This window comes from Ranitomeya variabilis, chromosome 4, assembly GCF_051348905.1.
Source record: "Ranitomeya variabilis isolate aRanVar5 chromosome 4, aRanVar5.hap1, whole genome shotgun sequence".
In the NCBI taxonomy this organism is placed as follows: Eukaryota; Metazoa; Chordata; class Amphibia; order Anura; family Dendrobatidae; genus Ranitomeya; species Ranitomeya variabilis.
The window spans coordinates 283,447,394-283,471,204 of NC_135235.1; the positions used below are offsets into that span (position 1 = coordinate 283,447,394).

At 44.0% G+C, this 23,811-nt stretch overlaps 1 protein-coding gene across 1 annotated transcript in view; it reads right to left on the reverse strand.

Annotated features, from left to right (window-relative positions):
- The window catches only part of LOC143764471 (tumor necrosis factor receptor superfamily member 5-like), a 65,551-nt gene that overhangs the window by 7,520 nt on the left and 34,220 nt on the right, over positions 1 to 23,811 (reverse strand). The window contains exons 2-6 of the mRNA XM_077250067.1: positions 19,703 to 19,784; positions 17,958 to 18,086; positions 17,523 to 17,669; positions 9,206 to 9,296; positions 6,580 to 6,743 (exon numbers count right to left, since the gene is read on the reverse strand). Coding sequence (XP_077106182.1) covers positions 6,580 to 6,743; positions 9,206 to 9,296; positions 17,523 to 17,669; positions 17,958 to 18,086; positions 19,703 to 19,784 — 613 coding nt within the window. The remainder of the gene's footprint in view (positions 1 to 6,579; positions 6,744 to 9,205; positions 9,297 to 17,522; positions 17,670 to 17,957; positions 18,087 to 19,702; positions 19,785 to 23,811) is intronic.

Below are 23,811 nucleotides of genomic sequence, written 5' to 3' on the forward strand. Positions count from 1 at the left end.
CGATGCAGGAGCCAGCCAAGATGGTGCCGAGGTCAGAGAAGAAGCTGACAGGGAGAACGCCGCATGTCAACGGCGTATGGAGGTGGCGGTGAAGCTTCAGCAGTATGCCAGAGTGGAAGCTGCGGAGGAGGCAGAGCAAGGAACCGGAGCTGATAAGGAGGAGGATACAGTCCTGGCTGCAAAGCATGAGGTAGAGGGGGAAGGAGAGAGGCAGCATGGTGGGGGCAGGAGGGGGGCCTGAAGGCTTAATGCAGAAAGAGGAGCCGACCCTCAGAGATGTTGTGTTGATCTCCTCGTGCCAGCAATCCCTGAATTCCCTAGCCCTGCAGATGCAAGAGGTAAAAGGGGACACAGCACAGATTAATGCAGCCCTGCAAAAGATGGACAGACGTATGGGAGCGGTGGAGGAGAGGGTGAGCACGGCAGAAGACCACATAGTTAAACTGCAAAAAGCTGAGAAAAAGTTTGCCCAAGCAATATCAGAGCTCGCTGCCAAGAATGTGGATCTGGAAAATAGATCCAGAAGGAATAATATATGTATAGTGGGGCTGCCTGAAAAGACTGAGGGGAGAAACCCCACAGAGTTTGTTGAAAGCTGGCTGCTGGAGAAAATTGGGGGCACAGTGCTGACAAAAGTATTTGCTGTTGAAAGAGCTCATAGGGTCCCGCCGCAGCCCCCAGCCCCAGGAGCGAATGCCCGTACCATGCTTGCCAAAATACTGAACTACAGGGACAGAGACATTATCCTCAGAAAGGCTAGAGAAATGGAGGATCTGACGGCTGGAGGTCAAAAGATTGCTATCTACCCGGATTATTCTGCTGCAGTTCAGAAACAATGGATGAAATTCACTGGGGTTAAGAGACGACTGAGGGAACTAGGAGTGCAATACTCTATGCTGTTCCCCGCAAAGTTGAGACTGATGGCTTTTGATAAGACCCACTTTTTCCTGACACCAGAGGACGCTACCCAGTGGATTGATACTAATTCGAAAAAACTTAAAGGAAAGGGCGATTAACATCTCGGCGAGATCGGGACGGGAGTTGTTTCTCTGTTGCTGGAGGAGGGATTTGCGTTTAATGGCACATTGGTTAAAGGGTTGAGCAGCGGTTGAGGGCTCGGCTGTGCCATATTGAGTGATTGACCGGAGGGGATAGTAACGATTAATAAGTATGGGGGAGGTGGGTTATGCTGGGTACTGCAAATTGGTTTGGTAATTTCTCTACATGTTTATTTAAGTTGGAATGTTGGAAAAAACAAAAACTGTGGGAAATTCGGATTGTTACTGCAGCGGGAGGCGCATGGAGAGGGTTAAGTAAGGGAGAGTGTTCGCAATGGGCGGTGGAGCCCCACTCTTGATGAGAGGAAGAATGTGTTGTATTGGGTGGGTTAGGGGGGCAAGTTGGGAGTTGGTAGGGGGGGTGGGAGGGATTAGACAGCTCATACTTGGAAAAGTGGATACTATGAAGGATGATGAGCCGTATGATGGGGGACCACATTAAAATATTGAGTTGGAATGTAAGAGGCCTAGCTGATAACACTCAACGGGCGGCAAGTCTGCAGTATGTTCGAGAACAGAGGGTCTCAATGATATGCCTGCTGGAGACACATTTAGTGCGGGAAAAGGTGGATGTATTGAACAGGCGCTGGATACAGAGTATGGCGGCGATGTATATTCCGCCTCCATACTCAAGTAAGAAAATTAGAGAGGTGCTGGAGAGGGTGGAAAGCTGGGGCCCGATACCATTTCTAATTATTGGGGATCTTAATAATATATGTGATGACTTTTGGGATAAAAATAAAAACTCCCAGATTAGGACAGTGGGACACATTACTACGTTTGGGACTTGTATTCGTTAAGTGGGTATGACTGATCTATGGAGAGTTAGGCATGTTGAGGAAAGGGGGTATTAATGTTATTCACCGGCTCATGGTACTCTATCCAGAATTGATTTGGCACTGGGCAACAGTCTGTTGGACACGATGGTAGGGGATGTGAGATATTTGCCTAGGGCCCTCTCGGACCATAGTCCAATTGAGGTGGAGTTTCGGCCGATGGGGACAGGGGCCGTGAACAGGAGAGAGTGGAAGATTCACCCTAACTGGCTGCACAGTATAGATCTAGATAAGATAAAACGGGAGTTGGTGGAATTTTTTGAGCTGAATGATGGGAGTGTAGATACTCTTACTGTATGGGAAGCTACGAAGGCGTACTTAAGAGGGCTGCTGTTTAGAGACATTAGTAGATGTAAGCGGAAGTCGAGAGAGGTAGAGAAGGCAGCGATTGATGGGTTGAGGGCAGCGGAGGATGAGATGGTGACACTGGGTACTCCGGAAGCTGGGAAGAGATTAAAGGCAGCTCAAAGTCATCTGGAAGAAATTTTGCTGGGTAAAGCTGAAAGGAAGCGGGAATTCATGAAGCTGGCTTATTATCAAGAGGGTGAAACTGTAGGTCACATGCTGTCCCTGGTGGCTTCTGCACAGAGAAGTACTTCGTTTGTCCATTCTCTGGTTTCCAAAAGTGGTACGAGTGTCTCTGAGACTCTAGAGATTTTGGAGGTTTTTGCGGATTTTTACGAGGACCTATATTCCTCTCGGGTGGATGGGACGGTGGGAGACACAGTGGCGTTCCTTGAGGGACTGGAGCTCCCGAGGTTGAGTGATGCAGATAGAGAGGGCTTGGAGGCTCCTATCACGGAGGAGGAACTGGGTCGGGCATTACAGTCTATGGCTAATGGGAAGGCGCCTGGAGTAGATGGGTTTCCTGCTGAGATCTATAAACATATGGGGGAGGTGCTAATTCCCAGATTAAAGGCGGTCCTAGAGGAGGCTAAGACTAGGGAGTGTCTGCCTACATCCATGAGAGAGGCCATAATAGCGGTGATTCCTAAAGAGGGGAAAGACTTGGGGCAACCTGAGTCATATCAGCCAATCTCCTTGCTCACTATAGATGTCAAGATTCTGGCCAAGGTGTTGGCGATGAGGTTGACGAGTGTAATCTCCGGCCTGGTGCACCCAGACCAATCTGGCTTTATGCCTGATAGATCCACGGCGGTCAACCTACGGAGGCTATTTATGAATCTGCAGCTTAGGTCTGATAACTGCGGCCAGAGAGTTATTGCATCTTTAGATGCCCATAAGGCGTTCGACAGTGTGGAATGGGGATATCTCTGGCAGGTGTTGCAATATATGGGGTTTGGCTCACGGTTTGTGTCCTGGATTCGGCTGCTGTATTCGCAGCCGATGGCCAGAGTCCGGGTGAATGGGGAGTTATCACGGACTATACAATTAGCTAGAGGGACAAGGCAGGGATGTCCGCTCTCTCTTTTGTTTGCTCTGGCCGTGGAACCATTGGCTGCTAAACTTCGACAGTCTGACGAGGTGTCTGGGTTTAAATATGGGATGATTGAAGAGAGGGTGGCGTTGTATGCGGACGATATTCTACTGTTTCTAGCTGACCCGGTTGCTTCCTTGGGGGGGGGGGGGCTATTGGGATTATTGAAAGATTTGGCTCACTGTCAGGACTGACGATAAACTGGAGTAAGTCTATTTTGTTTAAAGTGGACGACGTAGGGGAGGAGGGGAGTGAGCTGCTGGAGGATGGGCGACTGAAGGTGGTAAGTCAATTTAAATATCTTGGGATATGGGTATCTATGCCTGTTACGGACTACATACATAGGAGAATTTGACTCCGATCTTAGGTGTTCTTAGGGCAAGAGTGGATGCTTGGGTTAAGCTGCATTTATCTGTGGTGGGCAGGGTGAATCTTATCAAAATGATTTTGATGCCGAAGATTCTGTATGTTCTTCATAATGCGCCAGTTTGGATACCGCGCGGGACATTTCGGCAGATTAACTCCCTGTTCAGGAATTTGGTATGGGGGAGACAAGATCCACGTATCACACTGGAGACACTTCAGCAACCCAAGGAAGATGGGGGCTTGGCATTGCCTAACCCTGAAGTATATTTTCTTGCAGCCCAGAGTCAGCACTTAAAGGGCTGGGCGCATGAAGGGTCGTCCGGGGCGGTACAGAAATTAATGGAAAAGGTGATAAAAAGAAGGCCAGCAGTACAATGTCTGGAGGATGGCTCCCTGGGGGCTTTGGGGAAATTGTATCCGACTATGTTATTGATATGTAAGCTCTGGGGTAGACTAAAACATATACGTGGGATTATGGGTCTGACCAGATTCTCCCCGCTATGGCATAATAATAATTTAAAGGAGTTTGTGGCAATGGGGGTACTACCAGAATGGCAGGCCAAGGGGATTCAATATGTCTATCAGATAATTGAGCGGGGAGAGTTGAAATCCTTTTCCCAATTGCAGGTGGATTTTGATCTCGAGCCTGCGGGGGAATATCAATATTTGCGGATGAGACACGCATTTGGAGCTCAGAATAGGGACGGAGGCATCAGAATTCAAAGGGATATAGTGTTAGAGTATGTGTGTGGTGAAGGGACTACTGGGGGGGTTATTTCCACTCTTTTAAAGACTTGCTGCACACTTTCCTGTTAAGGTTTCCAATACTGGCGAGAGCTAAGTGGAAGAGGGATCTGGGCCCAATGGAGAATGAAACTTGGGAGTCGGTGCTGGAGTGGGTTCCACGGCTGTCTGAGCGAACCGTATATGCTGTCACAGCTTTATGTAATACACAGAGTTTACAAATCTCCGAGGTGTTATATAAGGCAGGCTTGCGTGATGATTCTGAGTGCCCGAGGTGTAAATCTACAGATGCAGATAGATTTCATATGATGTGGACGTGTCCGAGACTGGCTGCTTTTTGGTTGGTAGTTTTGAGTCGTGTGGAAGGAGCATACAGATGCACGGTACCAAGGGACCCGATGGTGTGCTTGTTGGGGTGCGTGGATGAGATTGGAGTGGATAACAACCTGAAGACAGCTATTGCCAGATTGCTGTATATGGCCCGGAAGGTAATAGCGTGAAATTGGATTAAGGACGAGCCGCCTTCAAGAAGAGAATTCCTCCAATATGTGAAGCAGGGCCCGAGACTGGAAAAGGGGTTTTATCAGAAAAGAGGGAAAATTTAAATGTTCGATAAGCTGTGGTCTCCGTGGCTTGCCATGGGATAGGGTTGTTATAGAGACCGGGTGAATCAAGACCCTGAATTGGTGAAAACATAACACGTGGCCTATGGTCCTATCTGAGGGGATAGTCATCCTATAGATTTGAGTGTGGAGCTATTAAACAAGGTGGCCTGTCTTATTGGGGGGGCGGGATAAGTTGGGATTGCGGGGTTCGTTTGGGGGGAAAACTTTGTACTGAAAACAAGAATGTAATATGTCAATTGTAAAATTTATTTGAGTTAAAAAAACAAAACAAAACAAACTCAAATTAGTTGATATAAAAATAAGTACATCCCACATCAAAAACTGCTACGTCTAGTATTTTGTATGATCTCCATAATTTTTAAGTACAGCACCAAGTCCACCAGGTATGGAATGAACAAGTTGACGATATCTTGCAACATGTATCTTTTTCCATTTTACAAGAATGAGCACTTTTTTTTTTAGATCCTGGATGCTGGATGGAGACTGATGACAACTTGTATCATCAGAATTCCCTATGAATGTTCGGTTTGGTTCTGATCAGGAGACACTTGGCCACTGAATCACTTTCACTTTGTTTTTCTTTAGAAAAGCAACAGTGGCCTTAGATGTGTGTTTTGGATCATTGTTATGTTGGAAAAGTGCAAGACTACGAAAGGCACACAGTGATGGTAGCATATTTTCTTTCAATATAGAGCAATTCATCTGTGAATCCATTAAATCATCAGTGAATTGTAGTTCCCTGAATCCAGCAGCCCTCGTGCAGTCCCACATAAGGACACTGCCACCACCACGTGTCACTGTAGGTACCATGCATTTTTCTTTGTACTCCTCACCTTTGTGACACCATTCAGTTTTGAAGCCATCAGTTCCAAAAACATTTATCTTGGTCTCATCACTCCAGTGTACAGAGTCCCAGTAGTCTTCATATTTCTCTGCATGTTCCATTACAAATTGTAGGTGGCTTTTTTCTGCATGGGATTTAGGAGAGGCTTCCTTCGTGGACGGCACACATGCATTTTTCTTCTTTTCTTTTTTCTTCTTTCTCAGATATTGTGACATTTCTCTTCCATGTGGTGCCATTGCTGACTGCACAAAATGCTGTTATGCAACACCTAACTGTCTGCTGGACACCAAAGCAATGAATAATTAGACATATGTGTGGTGTGGTGGAATTTTTCTTAATTAGAATTTTGAAGTCTAAACTTTATCTTTGCTCCAAAGACTTTCAATGGGGTATACTCATTTATGCTAAGCACTGCACATATAGGATGAGGCTGGGTTAACGCCAGTGAAACATTCTCATTTAAACTGCATATAGTTACATGCAGACAACTCTTACAGAACAGTAAGGGAAATCAATAACAGGGTACTAGGCTCTGAAGTGCACGCTTTCTCAGGCACTGCAGGTTGTTGCAGACTTCGGATGCAGAATCTGCATCGTTAATCCTTGACAAATCCACCACGTGTGAACCTGGGCCCTGATATGCCGCTGACATTGAGACTTGACTTACCTGGTTTACCAATACAAAAACATGTGACTACATATGTTATCGCTGCAAGCAATGGAATGACTGCAAATGCCAGCAAAACTGCAATGCGATGTCTCCTTTCTTTACATATGGAATCAGCTGTGGAATTTCCTTCTTTATATAGACTCTGACCCAATTCCACGCACCTGCAGAAAACACAAAATGTACAGGATTCTTGTATTATGGTGAACTCGGATTATATTGCTTTTCACTTACAATTCAAGAACTTGCACAAAATAGATCTAGGAAAAAGCAGGTGAGCAGCTCATATAGGGTGAGTCCCAGAACGGTGCCCAAGCAGGAAAGTTCTCACATAGGAATAAGATAAACATGGTATGCAATAAGGAAAAGCCTGAGAAGGCGGAGATGATGGTGCAGAAGTCTGCCAGGAGAATACCAGGCACCCATCATTCAGTAATCAGTCTGCTGGGTGCAGAGGAGGGGTACTGTTATATAAAAGGCCATACCCATATAGCATCTGATGGATTTTTGCCAAAAGCTATCGGGAGGGCAATGACGATCCTAGTAATAAGGGTTATGGGCCCCGTACATAAAACAGTCAACAACCCTTCAGCAGAAGTGCAAAGTCAACCAAAGGATGGGCAGCCATAGAAATAAAGGACAGAAATAAGTAGGAAATGGTGAGAAAAGCAATTACTTAAAGGGGTTAGTCGCTCTCTATTTAAATTTATGAAATAGGACATGATTTTGTGGCACTTAGTAATACATGTATTACAGGTTCTTATCCTTCCTCACAGACTGCTGATAGAGAAACATGAGACCAGACCTGTCCACCAGCCTCCTCGAATTATGCCTGATTTTAATGCAGCGCCACCCCCGGGTCCATATGAATTTCTCCAGAATTTCTGAATCTTGTGAAATTATGTCCTATAGATTTTGCGATATTCAAAGTTTTTGCAGGAACATCTTTCTGAAATTATAGACGTAGTTATTCACAGATTGGTGAACCTCTGACCATCTTTGCTTCTGAGAGACTCTGCTTCTCTGACAGAGTGGAAAACTGACCCTCCGGCTGTTTTTCATTAGTACCAATTACTTTTTCTGCCTTTTGTTAACCCTGTCCCAACTTTTAGGATATTTTGCTGCCAACAATTTCTAAACAAATTAATTTTTTTCAAATGAAGAGGAAAAATGTCCAACGTTCACCTTCTGATCTGTGCTCACGTTCTGTTGTGAAGAAAATATGGCGATACGAAATCATTGCATTCTGGCTTTCTTTACATCTTCGCCCCCTCCCCCTAACATGTAAATATTTCCGGTACACGTGTCAGTCGTAGTTCTCACGGATACCACACGTACCCATTATAAGCTATGGTCTTCACATGTTTGTGTTTCTGTGTGCACCACAAGGAGACATGTCCATTTTTTTTGGTTTTTTTTTCCCCGGCAGTGTGGATGACAAGGTCCAATACAAGTGTATGGATCCGTGAAAAACACGGACCGCACAGTGATGGCATCTGTATGCTGTATAGGAGAAGCTTTGTAATATATTTATTTCTTTATCCATACCCTAAAAACACTGATGACACCAGTACGTTTTTTTTTCCCAGTACCGGTTTTATACAGACGTGTGAATGAGGCCTTACACAGCAATTCAATTTTTTGGAAAGTGGGGTTGTACATTAGGAAGTGCAACAAAATCATGTCCCCATTACATTTCTTAATATAAATTACAAAACCATTTTAGTTTGGACATTCAAATTGTATTTAATGTGTATGGGGGAAATCGAGGAAAATATCAGGCATATTACATTTTATCATCCAACATCCAATCCTTTTGTTCCCAGGGGGGATAAGACATCACGGGATGGGTCTCATAACAGTTTCAGCTCTTTTTACTCAAGTTGATTATCTGTCACTGTAAACAATGGTGTCACCAGACAAACCAGAAACAATAAGACAAACCAGCAGCAAACCAGTTACAATCACAAGACAAACCGGTACAAGGATCATTCACTGGGGAATATGATTTTTTTTTTTTAAGCATACGCGAGTCATCATACTCACCTATGAGAAACTCGGATGAGTCTCGCACGTTAATACCCGGCACTGCACCCGGCACTCAGGAGCGGTGCGTGTGGCTGCAAGTATTGCTACGTGGCCGCACGCTCCGATCTGAGTTCCGGGTGCAGTGCCGGGCATTGACGTGCGAGACTCATCCGAGTTTCTCGTAGGTGAGTATGAGCCCTAACCAGCAGCCTTAGCCCGGAGTAATCAGGGGATCTATCGGCAGCAGATAACATACACTATATACAGGGGCAGAGTAACCATATTAGCAATTACTCTGCCCCCCAATATTACCAGTAACTGAGCTCCAAATGACCTTAACATAGTAGATCAGAGGTCGTTACTTGGCCGACATCGGCCCATGCAAATGGGACATTACTCACATCTCTGCACGCTCAGGCAGAGTCAGCAGAGATAAAACTCTGCTGGATTTCTGCAGAGAAAACTGATATTGTGGCGCTTACAATCCTATAGTCGCCCGGCCGCAAGTTATTGTGTGGCCCATTATTATGTTATTCTAAAAAAAAAAAAAAAAAAAACGAACAAAAAAAAAACACCAACAACAACAACAACAACATACTTGGTCCACGGAGAACATTCAGCTGCGTTGTTTGTATCGCTGTAATGACCCTCCGGACATACGTCACACTCCGTGTCCGTTACTGGAGTTCCTATTTAAGAAAAATAAAAACATTGCGTCGTTAAGAACTTTACCTTCCGATCACCATTCTCTGCAGTCAGTCACATCCTTAAAGTTTCAATTCTCTAATATAATATGAGAATTGCACAATTAACAAAAAATAAAATGGTCAAACGGCAGTTTCCTTTTTTTTTCTTCTCTGTCATTAAAGGAGAAATGTAACTTGCAACTTTTTCTTTTGGTTTCAATTAAAAAAAAAAAAAGCAAAACCCTTTGCTGTCATTATTCTATTAGAATGAGCACATCTACGGCGGTTTTGCATTGTAATTGGAGATTCTCTCCTGTAAACTGCAGCCATATTACGTCTGATATATGAAGCAAACCTCAGATTTTATTTTTGCACTACCTCAACTACATCAATTATTCTTCTGTCCTGGTCAGAGAATTAAACTACTTTGGTCCAGAATCCACATTGGTCCTCCATGGCAGCCGAACCAGGTAGTGTTCACTTAAAGGGAACCTGTCACCCCGTTTTTTGAAGATGAGCTAAAAATAGCGTTAAATAGGGGCAGAGCTGGGCATTACATTAGTGTCTTTGTGTGCCTTTATTACCCACCTATGCTGCTGAAATACCTTTGTAAAGTCGCCGTTTTCTGCTGTCACTCACGCTGGTCTGGTCCTATGGGCGTGGTGACAGCGCTGTTTCTCCCCCAGATAAGGCTCATCATTACGTTGATGGCGTAGTGGTGTGCGCATGTCCAAAGAGAATATCCACTGCCCAGGAGATGAAAAACAGCGTGATCTGCGCTATTCAGCCATTTACCGGTGGGTGCGGCCATCTTTCCTGTGGCCGTGCGTGTGCAGATGGGAACGCTCTGCTGCCTGGGGCTTCAGGAAAATGGCCGCCGCAATCTCCATCTGCGCGAATCCCGCGGCCATTTTCCTGAAGCCCCGGGCAGCAGAGCGCTCCATCTGCGCAAGCGCGGCCACAGGAAAGATGGCCGCGCCCACCGGTAAACGGCTCAATAGCGCAGATCGCGCTCTTTTTCATCACCTGGGCAGTGGATTCGCCTTTTGGACATGCGCACACCACTACGCCACCAACGTAATGATGAGCAGGATTCTGGGGGAGAAACAGCGCTGTCTCCACGCCCATATGACCAGACCAGCGTGAGTGACAGCAGAAAACTGCGACTTTACAAAGGTATTTTGGCAGCATAGGTAGGTAATAAAGGCACACATAAGACACTAATGTAACGCCCAGCTCTGCCCCTATTTAACGCTATTTTTAGCTCATCTTCAAAAAACGGGGTGACAGGTTCCCTTTAAGGCTGGGGTCACACTTACCACATGAAATATCGTTACGAGTCTCTCTGTTGAGAGTGGTAGGAGTGACATTCGAGTGTCATGCGAGTACAATCCGATTAATCACATCTAGCATCCGATTTACATCCAAATGCAGTACGATTGCTATCCGATTGCAATGCGATGTTAACATGAGCTTTTACATACAGCAGCTCTCTGTCATTTACACATCGCTTTCAAACGAAACATTCTTCAAAACACACACACACACATATATATATATATACTAGCTGTACTACCCGGCTTCGCCCGGGTTAATGACTGCTGTTAGCAAAATAGAATGTGTTAACAAAAATTTATTCTGCACACAAAAACCACAAAACAAATAGATAGAAATGTAATTATTAAAAGGCAAAAACCAAGCTAATAGAAGAATTTCACAACATATATTAGCTTTGTGATACTGAGAATGTCTTTGTTGCCTATATTAACCAATCAGAGCTCAGGTTAATTAACTGTAGCAAAATAGAAGCTGAGCTGTGATTGGTTGCTATTGGCAGCCTGATAAATCCCCAGCCAACAGGAAGCCCTCCCCCCTGGCAGTATATATTAGCTCACACATACACATAATAGACAGGTCATGTGACTGACAGCTGCCGTATTTCCTATATGGTACATTTGTTGCTCTTGTAGTTTGTCTGCTTATTAATCAGATTTTTATTTTTGAAGGACAATACCAGACTTGTGTGTGTTTTAGGGCGAGTTTCATGTGTCAAGTTGTGTGTGTTGAGTTGCGTGTGGCGACATGCATGTAGCGACTTTTGTGAGATGAGTTTTGTGTGGCGACATGCGTGTAGCAACATTTTGTGTGTCGAGTTGCATGTGACAGGTTAGTGTAGCAAGTTGTGTGCAGCAAGATTTGTGCATGGCGAGTTTTGCGCGTGGCAAGTTTCATGTGTGGTGCCTTTTGAGTATGTGCAAGTTTTGTGTGAGGCAACTTTTGCATGTGGTGCAACTTTTGTACATGTGGCAATTTTTCTGTGTGTGCAAGTTTTGCATGAGGTGAGTTTTCCATGAGGTGAGTTTTGCGCGTTGCGAGTTTTGAGTGGTGACTTTTGTGTTTCGACTTTTATGTGGCGAGGTTGGTGTGTGTGTGGTGAATTGTGTGCTGAGGGTCGTATATGTGTTCAAGCACGTGGTAGTGTGTGGTGCATTTTGTGTTTGTGTTCATATCCCCGTGTGTGGTGAGTATCCCATGTCAGGGCCCCACCTTAGCAACTGTACGGTATATACTCTTTGTCGCCATCGCTCTCATTCTTTAAGTCCTCATTGTTCACATCTGGCAGCTGTCAATTTTCCTCCAACACTTTTCCCTTCACTTTTTCCCCATTATGTAGATAGGGGCAAAATTGTTTGGTGAATTGGAACGCGCGGGGTTAAAATTTCACCTCACAACATAGCCTATGACGCTCCCGGGGTCCAGACGTGTGACTGTGCAAAATTTTGTGGCTGTAGCTGCGACGGTGCAGATGCCAATCCCGGACATACACACATACATACATACACACATTCAGCTTTATATATTAGATATACCTGTATGTAATCTCCTGTATATAGTATATACCTGTGTGTCATCTCACCTATATATAGTATATATCTGTGTGTCATCTCCTGTATATAGTATATACCTGTATGTCATCTCCTCCTATACATAGCATATACCTGTATGTCATCTCCTCCTGTATATACTATATACCTGTAGGTAATCTGCTCCTGTATATAGTATATACCTGTGTGTCATCTCCTCCTGTATGTAGTATGTACCTGCATGTCATCTCCTCCTCTATATAGTATATACCTGTGTGTCATCTCTCCTGTATATAGTATATATCTGTGTGTCATCTCCTCCTGTATATAGTATATACCTGTGTGTCATCTCCCCTGTAAATAGTATATACCTGTGTGTCATCTCCTCCTGTATATAGTATATAGCTGTATGTCATCTCCTCCTGTATTAGCCCTCGTTCACACGTTATTTGGTCAGTATTTTTACCTCAGTATTTTTAAGCTAAAATGGCAGCCTGATAAATCCCCAGCCAACAGTAAGCCCACCCCCTGGCAGTATATATTAGCTCACACATACACATAATAGACTGGTCATGTGACTGACAGCTGCCGGATTCCTATATGGTACATTTGTTGCTCTTGTAGTTTGTCTGCTTATTAATCAGATTTTTATTTTTGAAGGATAATACCAGACTTGTGTGTGTTTTAGGGCGAGTTTCGTGTGTCAAGTTGTGTGTGTTGAGTTGCGTGTGGCGACATGCATGTAGGGACTTTTGTGAGATGAGTTTTGTGTGGCGACATGCGTGTAGCAACTTTTTGTGTGTCGAGTTGCATGTGACAGGTTAGTGTAGCAAGTTGTGTGCAGCAAGTTTTGCGCATGGCGAGTTTTGCGCGTGGCGAGTTTTATGTGTGGTGCCTTTTGAGTATGTGCAAGTTTTGTGTGAGGCAACTTTTGCATGTGTTGCAACTTTTGTGCATGTGGCAATTTTTCTGCGTGTGCAAGATTTGCGTGTGGCGAGTTTTCCATGAGGTGAGTTTTGCACGTGTGGTGAGTTTTGCATGTGGAGAGTTTTGCGCGTGGCGAGTTTTGAGCGGCGACTTTTGTGTTTCTACTTTTATGTGGCGAGGTTGGTGTATGTGTGGTGAAATGTGCGCTGAGGGTGGTATATGTGTTTGAGCACATGGTAGTCTGTGGCGCATTTTGTGTGTGTGTTCATATCCCCGTGGTGGTGTGGCGATTATCCCATGTTGGGGCACCACCTTAGCAACTGTACAGTATATACTCTTTGGCGCCATCGCTGTCATTCTTTAAGTCCCCCTTGTTCACATCTGGCAGCTGTTAATTTGCCTCCAACACTTTTCCTTTCATTTTTTCCCCATTATGAAGATAGGGGCAAAATTGTTTGGTGAATTGGAAAGCGCGGGGTTAAAATTTCACCTCACAACATAGCTTTGACGCTCTCGGGGCCCAGACGTGTGACTGTGCAAAATTTTGTGCCTGTAGCTGCGACGCCTCCAACACTTTTCCTTTCACTTTTTCCCCATTATGTAGATAGGGGCAAAATTGTTTGGTGAATTGGAAAGCACGGGGTTAAAATTTCACCTCACAACATAGCCTATGACGCTCTCGGGGTCCAGACGTGTGACTGTGCAAAATTTTGTGGCTGTAGCTGCGACGGTTCAGATGCCAATCCCGGACATACATACATACATACATACATACACACACACACACATTCAGCTTTATATATTAGATATATAACGCCAACAAATGAACGCGTACACTGCAATTACAAAGTGACAGTTTAGTTTACCGCGTCTGGTGGGGAGTCTGTGCAGCCTCATTGACTACCGTTGACGTCACTGAGCATGCGCAGACTCCCCGCCTGACCCGCGGTGAACTGACAGCGTGGGAAAATGATCAGAAACTTTCCCACGCTACAGAGTTCATGTCAAGTCAGGCGGGGAGGTTGCGCAGGCAGCTTCTCATTCATTACACAGTGGTTTACAGTCAGGGCGGTAGCATTAGCACCGCTCCTGGTTGTAAACTATTTAACCTCTTGAGATGGACTGCAGCGTGGGACTTGACTGTACAGCGGACAGGTATGGGATATTGTTGCTTTTTTATTTTTGTTTTTTTACAGAAGAACGACGGCTTTGCTTGGATTGTGAGTGCAATAAAGATGGAAAACCAGTGTGTTTGACCATTTCATTAAAAGACTTTATTCTGCATGTGTGTGTGTTTTTTAACCCTTTCATACTAGTGGATTAATAATGGATAGGTGTCTTATTGACACCTCTCCATTATTAACCGGGCTTAATGTCACCTTTTCTGGGGTGGCTGAGGGCAGATGTTTTTAGCCGGGGGGGAATAACCTATTAATATCTGCCCTCAGTCACTGGCTTTCCCTCTCCGGTGGAGAAAATTGCACGGGAGCCCACGCCAGTTTTTTCCGTGATTTAATTCTTTAATTTAACACTTGCAGCTCCACAATTTGACACACACACACACACACACACACACACACACACACTACTAACATCATTAGTGAGGGACATATATAAATTTAACGGATATGCAATGGTTTACTGTATGTAAACCATGTCTCATATCCTGTCAGGTTCTGCAATGATTTAACAAAAGCCGACAAATGAATTATCGGCTATTCTGCTATCTAGCTCTGCATGAAATATAGTGTGTGTGTGTGTGTGTGTGTGTGTGTGTGTGTGTGTGTGTGTGTGTATGTGTATATATATATATATATATATATATATATATATATATATATATATATATATATATATATATATATATATATATATTAATTAGATATAGATATATACACACACATGCATACATACATACACACACACACACCTCTCACTGACAGCCCATGGATCCATTATATGTCCATTTTGCAAGCCAGCAAGAAGATCTCGCCATATGGATGTCACACGGATGCTTACATGCGAGAAAACCGCATCCTCGCACTGCACACGGATGACATACGGATCACTGTTGAGAGAACATTTCTGCAATTCTCGTCTGTGTAAAACGGACCAATTTTTTTATATGTGGTGTGTGACTCCAGCCTAAAGGTGAGGGTCTGCACTTAAGCCCATATTGATTGTAGAATTGTATCTTGAATATGTTTTGGTAAACAGCGACGGGGTCTCTAACATATTTTTCGAGCACGCCGAAGACACTCGGTTAGCATGCTCGGATAACACCCCATCTGAGCACGTTCACTCATCACTAGTAGAGATCAGTCCGGAAAGTTTCCATGTTGTGAGTGATTGTCCATCAGCAGTAAAAATCCCAGAGTCCCCTCTGTACCTGCAAGTTGTAGGCACAGGTGGATCAGCAACGCTGCCTTATTTTCAAGTCCTCATGACCCGGCTCTTATCAGGACTATGCACACTGCAGAGAGCTGCAAGCTACGTGCATGATCAGTTTCCTTACGCCACCACTTGCAGACAGACGTCTTATCAGCTTTCTGTCTTCTCTAGCTACTAGCAAGTGTAAAAAAATCAGTATAAACTAATATACAAGAAGTACGCTCTTATTTGTTCTATTTTTGTTCTTTTTCTAATTATTTTATTCTATAAAGTGAAAACCTGAATTTGATTTTATGAGAGTGCAGAATAAAATATTAATATTGCAAATGAGTTTTAATAATTTATTACAAGGGATTCTAATATTTAATACATGGAGAAAGAAGGCCGTTTGGGGGGTGGATGTGGCAGAAGAAAGGTCCATTCATATGAGATATTAGCGTATGAACCATTTTTCCCCGATTACCGACCCATGTAAACAATCCGGCAATCACCTAATGAAAGTCCTCGCTCATTGGGCGTTACGAGCTTAAAAATAAATAAATATATATATATAGAATTATTAAATAGGAAGCACCAATGTTAACAGTGGATGTGCAGCTGATAACAAGTACTTTCCCGTTTTTGTGATCAGTCAATGACAGTTGTATATGGCCGAACTGTAGGTGGTTATTGGACTGGATCTGTGTAAACGAGATATTCAATGTGCAAATGCAAATGAGAGATTTCCCACAAGGAAAAGAAACAAAAAACGCAGCACGTCTGTTTATATGGCATGCAGCGATGCAGACAGATCGATGAAGATGCAGATATGACCGACGACATTCATCTGATCGCAGCCTTTAGATAAAATGTATGTGTAAAGGATGTACTTTAGGTGTCAGGGCTCTTCACTTTCTGTTATAGGTCATTACTATAAGAACAGAGTGCAATCTATCGTTCTCACTTATCTGCCCTTTTGTATTTGCAAGAAGCTGATTGTAATGGGCTTCAACTGGATGATCAGCAGAAAGGTGAGAAATGTCTGCATCCACCATGATCCCAAGTAATATATCAAAGGTATCACTAATTAGTTGTTTAGTACGATAGAAAACTGTGGGTTGCCAGGTACTTTTACACTTATCAAGAAAAGGGAACTTTTAATGTTGAAGTTCGAAAGTGTAAGTGAAAGCGAAAAAACATAAGAAATAGATGAAAATGAACCCGGCCTGGGAATTTCCAAATAGAGAGATTGGATATTTCCTGAACTGGTACCAATTTACATTACATAGTGTCACGATCCCGTCACTCGCTGTGACATAGTGACAGCACAGTCGCCCTATGGATAGCAGGGGCGTGTTGGGCTTTCAGTGTAGTGTTTGGTTTTCCTCCAGGTGTTCTCCTTTCCAGAAAATTGTCAGACTATTTAACTAGCTGGCAATGTTAGGCCATTGATAAATTATAGCTTTGATCTTGAGATGTGCGTTTGCTCTGCGTTGCTAGTTTGGCATTCTGATATTTGCTGCTTGACCTTAGATTTGCCTTTATCATCCATTTGCCCAGCCCTTTTGTCGTGATCCACTACAGTATTGGAATTTTGACCTTGCACTGTTTACTGACTACACCTTTCCTTTACCCCTTTGTCTATGATGCACTCTCCTGGCTTTTGACCTTAAACCTCTTGACTACCCAGCCTGACAGCTCGTCCATCAGTAGTGACTAGTGTCACACATAGGCCTCACACTTATACCCCACACTGTGCAGTGATGAGATGTGGAGCACAATGATCGCTGCTAGATCCCCGCACTGTCCTGCTCACATGTACATTTTTTGTTTCCATGTTCCTCTTTGTTGTGAGAGTGCAACAACAGAACATGGCGACTGCTGGATCCATCTCATCACAGACGTCTGATGGACCACATTAACTTCATCGTGGTCGATTTTGTTTTCATTATACTGTCTGCCATTTTATCAAACAAAAAAGCAAAGGGTGTCGTATTATTTGCAGTTTGTGCGACTAGGACTCCTCCAACACTGACGTCCATATAGTCACACATAGTAATGTCCTTACCAGACTTCTTTACATATTGACCGGGCTGACATTCTGTGTGCTCTTTACATATGTCGCATTCTGGGCTCACACAAAAGTGACCGTCTAAGCATTCGCACACCGTGTTAGAATATTCTGTGCACTTCTGCTTTACTATAAGATTGACCCCTGAAAAATAAAACAGGACGATCAGGACGGCAGCAGGAACAAGACGTATATAACTCAATTACAGTTCATAATACCAGGGTAGGTGATAACTATCTGATCGCATGGGGGGTCCCACTGCTCAGAGCCCCACTGATCCCGAGTATGCAGCTCTGAAGTGACGCATTTTAAAAAGGGTGATGGCAGCGCCGCTCCAAGCTTTTATGTCTGGCACGCTACGGCTGGACTTCGGGGCATCATTGCAGTGGTAACAAACTTTTCTATAATTCCAGATACTTTTATTTCACTCACCACTGTCACATTCTTTACATCGGAAGCACTCTGTGAGGCCGTTCGGGTAATCCATATACGTGGTGTCCGCACAGATTACACAGACGCTGCTGCTCAACTCTTTAGTACAATGAGATTTCACAAAGGATCCTGCAAGAAAATTTTTTTTCTTAACAGCTGTCATATCTCGAAATTATATCAGTTTCATTCTATACCTGCCAATGAAGTGCACTGACATTAAAGCAACACTACAGCTGTTTGTTTTTTTTTTCCAGTCCTGGAGTGGTACTTCCAATCTAAGATCCCGACTGTAGCCTTGTACTTACCCAACGCAGTCTTCACCTTTTATCGGCGCTGCTCCATCTTGTGACCGCAACTTCTGATTGGCCAGAATTCAGATGTAACGGTCACAAGCTCTCAATGCAAGTCTATGAGAGCCAGTAGAAAACCAGAATGAAGCGCTCATAGACTTATATTGAAAAATGACCTCCATCTAACCCAGCAAACACTGCAGCGATCAGGTAGGTCACAAACTGGTAGAGACAGGCTGGAGTGGCAGTGGCGATGGAAGGTGAACACGGTGGTGGGTAATTTACTCTGCTTACACAAATTTAGATTATATGAATATATAACCTAGAGTATAATGGGGTCCTCCTCACCTTCCAGCAGCTTGTAGTCTCTTCCCCTGTCTGAAAGCAGAGGCTATTGAACATATTCACTTACCACAAATATTTATCTGCAGTAATATAGTAAATATAGGGTAGGGAGGAGAGAGATGCAGCTGCAGTTTCTTTCTCTCAGTGTGTGACATTGCATACTGCACAGAAAAACATCAGCGACGTGACATACAACCAATTCATTTTCAGATGCTAAGCATGCAAATAAAAAAAGAATAAATCAAAGAAAACGTATTCAAAAGTTTCAGAAATGCTGTAAACTAATTATGAAGGATCAGTCACTTTCTCAAAAAAAAAAAAAAAAAGTTATACAACTTGTAAAAATCCTTGAACTTCCCCGATTCTGTTGCTCTTTTCAGTTTTCTGCTATGCCGCTCTATTGCGGAGATATTCACATTTGTTGCTTTTGGACAGCAGTATGTGAAATCTCTGCTTTGCAGCCAACTGGGTGTTTCTTCAAAGTCTTCTTTAGGGGTGTACGCTTTCAACCCTCCCTCTCAGATGCTGCCAATCATAGCCCAGCAGCTGATCTAGCAATCAGATTGTGATTGGCAGCATCTGGGAGAGAGGTGCAAAACCGCACACGCCCACAGAGAAAACTCTGAAGAAACACCCACTTGAACTGCAAGCAGAGATTTCACATACTGCGCTCCAGAAGAAATAAATGAATATCTCTGCAATGGAGCGACGCAGCACAAAATAGAAAAAAATATGCAGAATCAGGGACGTTCCAAAAATTGAGATAGTTTCTCTTGAAGTGTAATGTCATGTAAAACCCTAAAACACTTCTTTTCTCATTCCAGGACGCACGCTGGTGCCCATAAGCCCATGGGTACAGTGTGTAAAGGCTGGATGTGACAGATCCTGCACCTATAGATGCCTAAATGGTAACGATCTCTGGCTTGGTAAGTTATGAAGGCCACTGTCTTGTGAACTATAAAATGTTAGCAGTTAGTTGCCAAACCAGTTAAAGCTACAAAACAAATATTTACAGTCACATTTTGTAAACTGAACACGTGAAAATACAGAATAGAAGAAAAGCATTAAAAAAATAATAATAATAATAATAATAATTAAAGAATCACAAACCTTTATCACACATCGGGCAGCAGACGTTATTGATCTTGTATTCCCTTGGAAGACAAGCAGAAATAATATTCACCATGAATATCTGCCAAGATATAAAAACAAAAGAGAAAAGGTAAAATACAGAGTTAGGAGACAGTAAACTATCGTCGTATTACCAGGAAGGGGCTGCATCTCCTACAGGAGACATCACAGCTGAGCTCCGCCATGTGGTCCGATCCGCTGGTATATTACGCTGCCCCTTTCCATCCTAAAAATTGCACCGTCAGCACACAGGGAGGGTTCTGACCGCTGCCAACCTCATCCTGACTGTTGACTCCAGACACCGATTCTTCATGGTGTAGGATACATTTTAAAGACATTCCCATCATAATCGCTAATGATCGGCCTTGGTCAGGGGAGTTTCACTTCAGCGCTGTGCTGGACATAGGACAGTTTCTTGTGATGGAACTTCATCAACGCTTTAATTCAAGGGTCTGGCTGACAGCTGTTGAAAGAGGGCTGGCTTAGCTGATAAAATGAGTAAGGCTACGTTCACATTAGCGTTAAGCTAATGTGCGTCGGGTTTGCGTCGGCGACGCAGCGGCGACGCATGCGTCATGCGCCCCCTATACTTAACATGGGGGACGCATGCGTTTTTTTTTGTTGCGTTGTGCCACACATGCGTCTTTTTTGCCGCAAGCGTCGGACCAAAAAAACGCAGCAAGTTGCATTTTTCTTGCGTCCGATTTTCGGCAAAAAAACGACGCATGCGTCGCAAAACGCAGCGTTTTTGCGTGCGTTTTGCCGCGTTTTGGCGTGCGTTGTGCGTTGCGTCGCCGACGCAGCGGCGCACAACGCTAGTGTGAACTTAGCCTAAAGTCAGCCCTTTAACAGAAGTGGGCAGCTCTAACTAAGGGCTCTTTCTCACTTGTGAGAAATACGTGCGAGTCTCGCATGTTAAAACCAAGTTCTGCCGCCGTCACCCCAGAGCGGAGCGTGCGGCTCCATGTATTGCTATGCGACCGCACGCTCCGCTCCGGGGTGCCGGCGGCAGAACTTGGTTTTAACATGCGAGACTCGCACGTATTTCTCACAAGTGGGAAGGAGCCCTAAGAGAAAGAACAGTCAGCCCCCTTAGGCTACTTTCACACTAGTCCGTCAGTACGGGCCGTCGCAAACCGTCGGCCCGATGTACCAATGGACTAGTAGTTAGTAGTAGTTAATGTAGCACAACATGGGCAGCGGATGCAGTTTTACAACACATCCGCTGCCCAAGGTGAATTCCGGGGAGGAGGAGGCGGAGTTTCGGCCGCGCATGCACGGTCGAAAATGGCGGACACGACGCACAAAAAAAAGTTACATGGAACGTTTTTTGTGCCGACGGTCCGCCAAAACACGACGCATCCGTCGCACGACGGATGCGACGTGTGAAAATCCGTCGCTAATACAAGTCTATGGAGAAAAAACGCATCCTGTGGGCAACTTTGCAGGATGCGTTTTTTCTCCAAAACGACGCATTGCGACGTAAGTCACACGACGCTAATTTGAAAGTAGCCTTAGACGATTATATAGATAGATTTATATCTTCATGAATGGATATTATTGATTATGCTACTTTTGCAATTCACCGTTTGGTAACATTTTCAGTCGCTCTTGTGAAGTTAACTTTTCTTTATAGCTTGTTGCTTTAGAAGACCTATCACCACAGCACTCCAGCAGTTGTGGCTGATCATGCAGAGTCTTTACAAGCTCTTTTCTATAGAGCTTGTAAGCGCTGCTCTGAAGCTGGCCAGGATAACTAAATCACAGTTACCTCCTAATTACCTGCCAGATTCAGTGCAATGCTTACAAGCTAGACTGCAACAGTGCTTGATCTCTAAGGCTGGTTTCACACTTGCGTTTCGTTGCACTGCGGATGGCATCGTACTTCCTCTTGCTTCCTCCTTGAAGCTCCGCCTACTGCGTTCCTATCTTTAATATTGGGTACGCAGGGACATGCGTTGTATGCGGATGTGTCCGCATGCGGGGATTTGAGGTGTGCGGCGATTGCACGGGAACGCAAAATTTTGCCATCCGCAGCGCAACCAAACGCAAGTGTGAAACCAGCGTAAGGCAATGAGCTGCCAAAAAGAAAAAAAAAAGTGTTAGGGTATGTGCACACGTTGCATATTTGCATGTGGAATTTTCTGTGCAGATTCTGTACCTCTTGGCAGAAAACACGAAAAATCTGCACGGTTTTGATGTGGATTTTCATGCGTTAAATAAAGATCTATTATTTAACAAAAAAAAAAAAGGGGGGGTTGTGATGTCATTTCTTGTCCAACCTCTTCATTTACATACGCCATTGAAGAGAAATGTTTGCACAAACAGATAGACAGATAGATAGACCGACAGACAGACAGACAGATTAGATGAACCGCACATCCAAAAATCATACATTGATCCAAAGCCGCTAGGCAAAAATTTATATAATTGAACATGAGGTTTTAGTTTAACATTCTGATCAGACTGTATGAAGCCCACTGCCACGTCACGACAAACCTCCAGTGGGTCCATTTTGCTGAAACTAATATGGAGAGGAAAAAAAGCACAAAATACTCATCTTGGAAACTTCGGATTAAGGCTGTGTGCACACGTAGCAGATGTTTTGCGTTTTTTTCGCTATAAAAACGCTATAAAACCGCGAAAAAAACGCTAACATTAAGCATCCTATGTAACAGATTGCAATCCGCATTTTTTTGTGCACATGCTGCATCTTTTTTCCTGAGCGGAATCGCAATCCAGAAAAAAAACGCAGCATGTTCATTAAAATTGCGGAATCGCGGCGATTCTGCACACCTAGGAGTGCATTGATCTGCTTACTTCCCGCACGGGGCTGTGCACACCATGCGGGAAGTAAGCAGATCATGTGCGGTTGGTACCCAGGGTGGAGGAGAGGAGACTCTCCTCCACGGACTGGGCACCATATAAGTGGTAAAAAAAAAAAAGAAGTAAAATAAAAAATAGCGATATACTCACCCTCTGGCGGCCCGACCTTCTCAGAGGCTTCCGAGGTGTGTGTGAAGGACCTGCGATGACGTCGCGGTCACATGACCGCGATGACGTCGCGGTCACGTGACCGCTACGTCAATGGAAGGTCCTGAACACACAGCATTAGGAACGGAAGCCGCTGAGGTGAGTATAACCTTTTTTTTAATTTTTTTTATTATTTTTAACATTCTATCTTTTACTATAGATGCTGCATAGGCTGCATCTATAGTAAAAAGTTGGTCACACTTGTCAAACACTATGTTTGACAAGTGTGACCAACCTGTCAGTCAGTTTTCCAAGCAATGCTACAGATCGCTTGGGAAACGCTAGCATTCTGCAAGCTACCGTAATTATGCTTGCAAAACGCTAGTTTTCTGCGGGTATATGCATGCAAATTCTGCATGCGATATACCCGCGGCAGGAGGCGCAGAATTGCCGCGGAAATTTCCGCGGCAATTCTGCTACGTGTGAACTCAGCCTTAAGGGAACCTGTCAGCAGGATTGTGCAGAGTAACCTACAGTGTCAGGTCGGCGCCGTTACACTGATTACAATGATACCTGGTGATGAAATCTGTCTCGTGGTTGTTGTTCAATCTTTATTATTCAGTTTTGAGTTAATGATATTCTCGTGCAGTGGGGCGGCCTGTGGGGGTCCTTATGTGGTTCTCTAATTAGGTATTCATAATGAAGACTGCTGACAGGTCACAGATCCTTCACTGACCTGCCCCCTATTTTACATTCTGTATATCTTATCGTTTGTAAAAAAAAATTACATTCATCATGCTGGCGCCTGCGCTGTAGCATGATCAGATCTATAATATCCATATATTCATTTTATTTAGTGATATACATTTCTTGAGAAAACAAAAATTCTTCCTCAAAATGGCGCCATCAAAATTTGTTTCTGTCAAGATTTTATTGTACCTCTTGCAAAATGGCGCCGACGGTGGCACCTGTGCAGTAGCATCTATTGCTACTGCGTGACCACAAGATGGATTTCATCAACCAAGGTATCATTTTAATCAGTATAACGGCGCCAACCTGACACTGTGCAATGTACCCCCGAAACTCTATTGACAGCTCCAAAAGTAAAAGAAAAA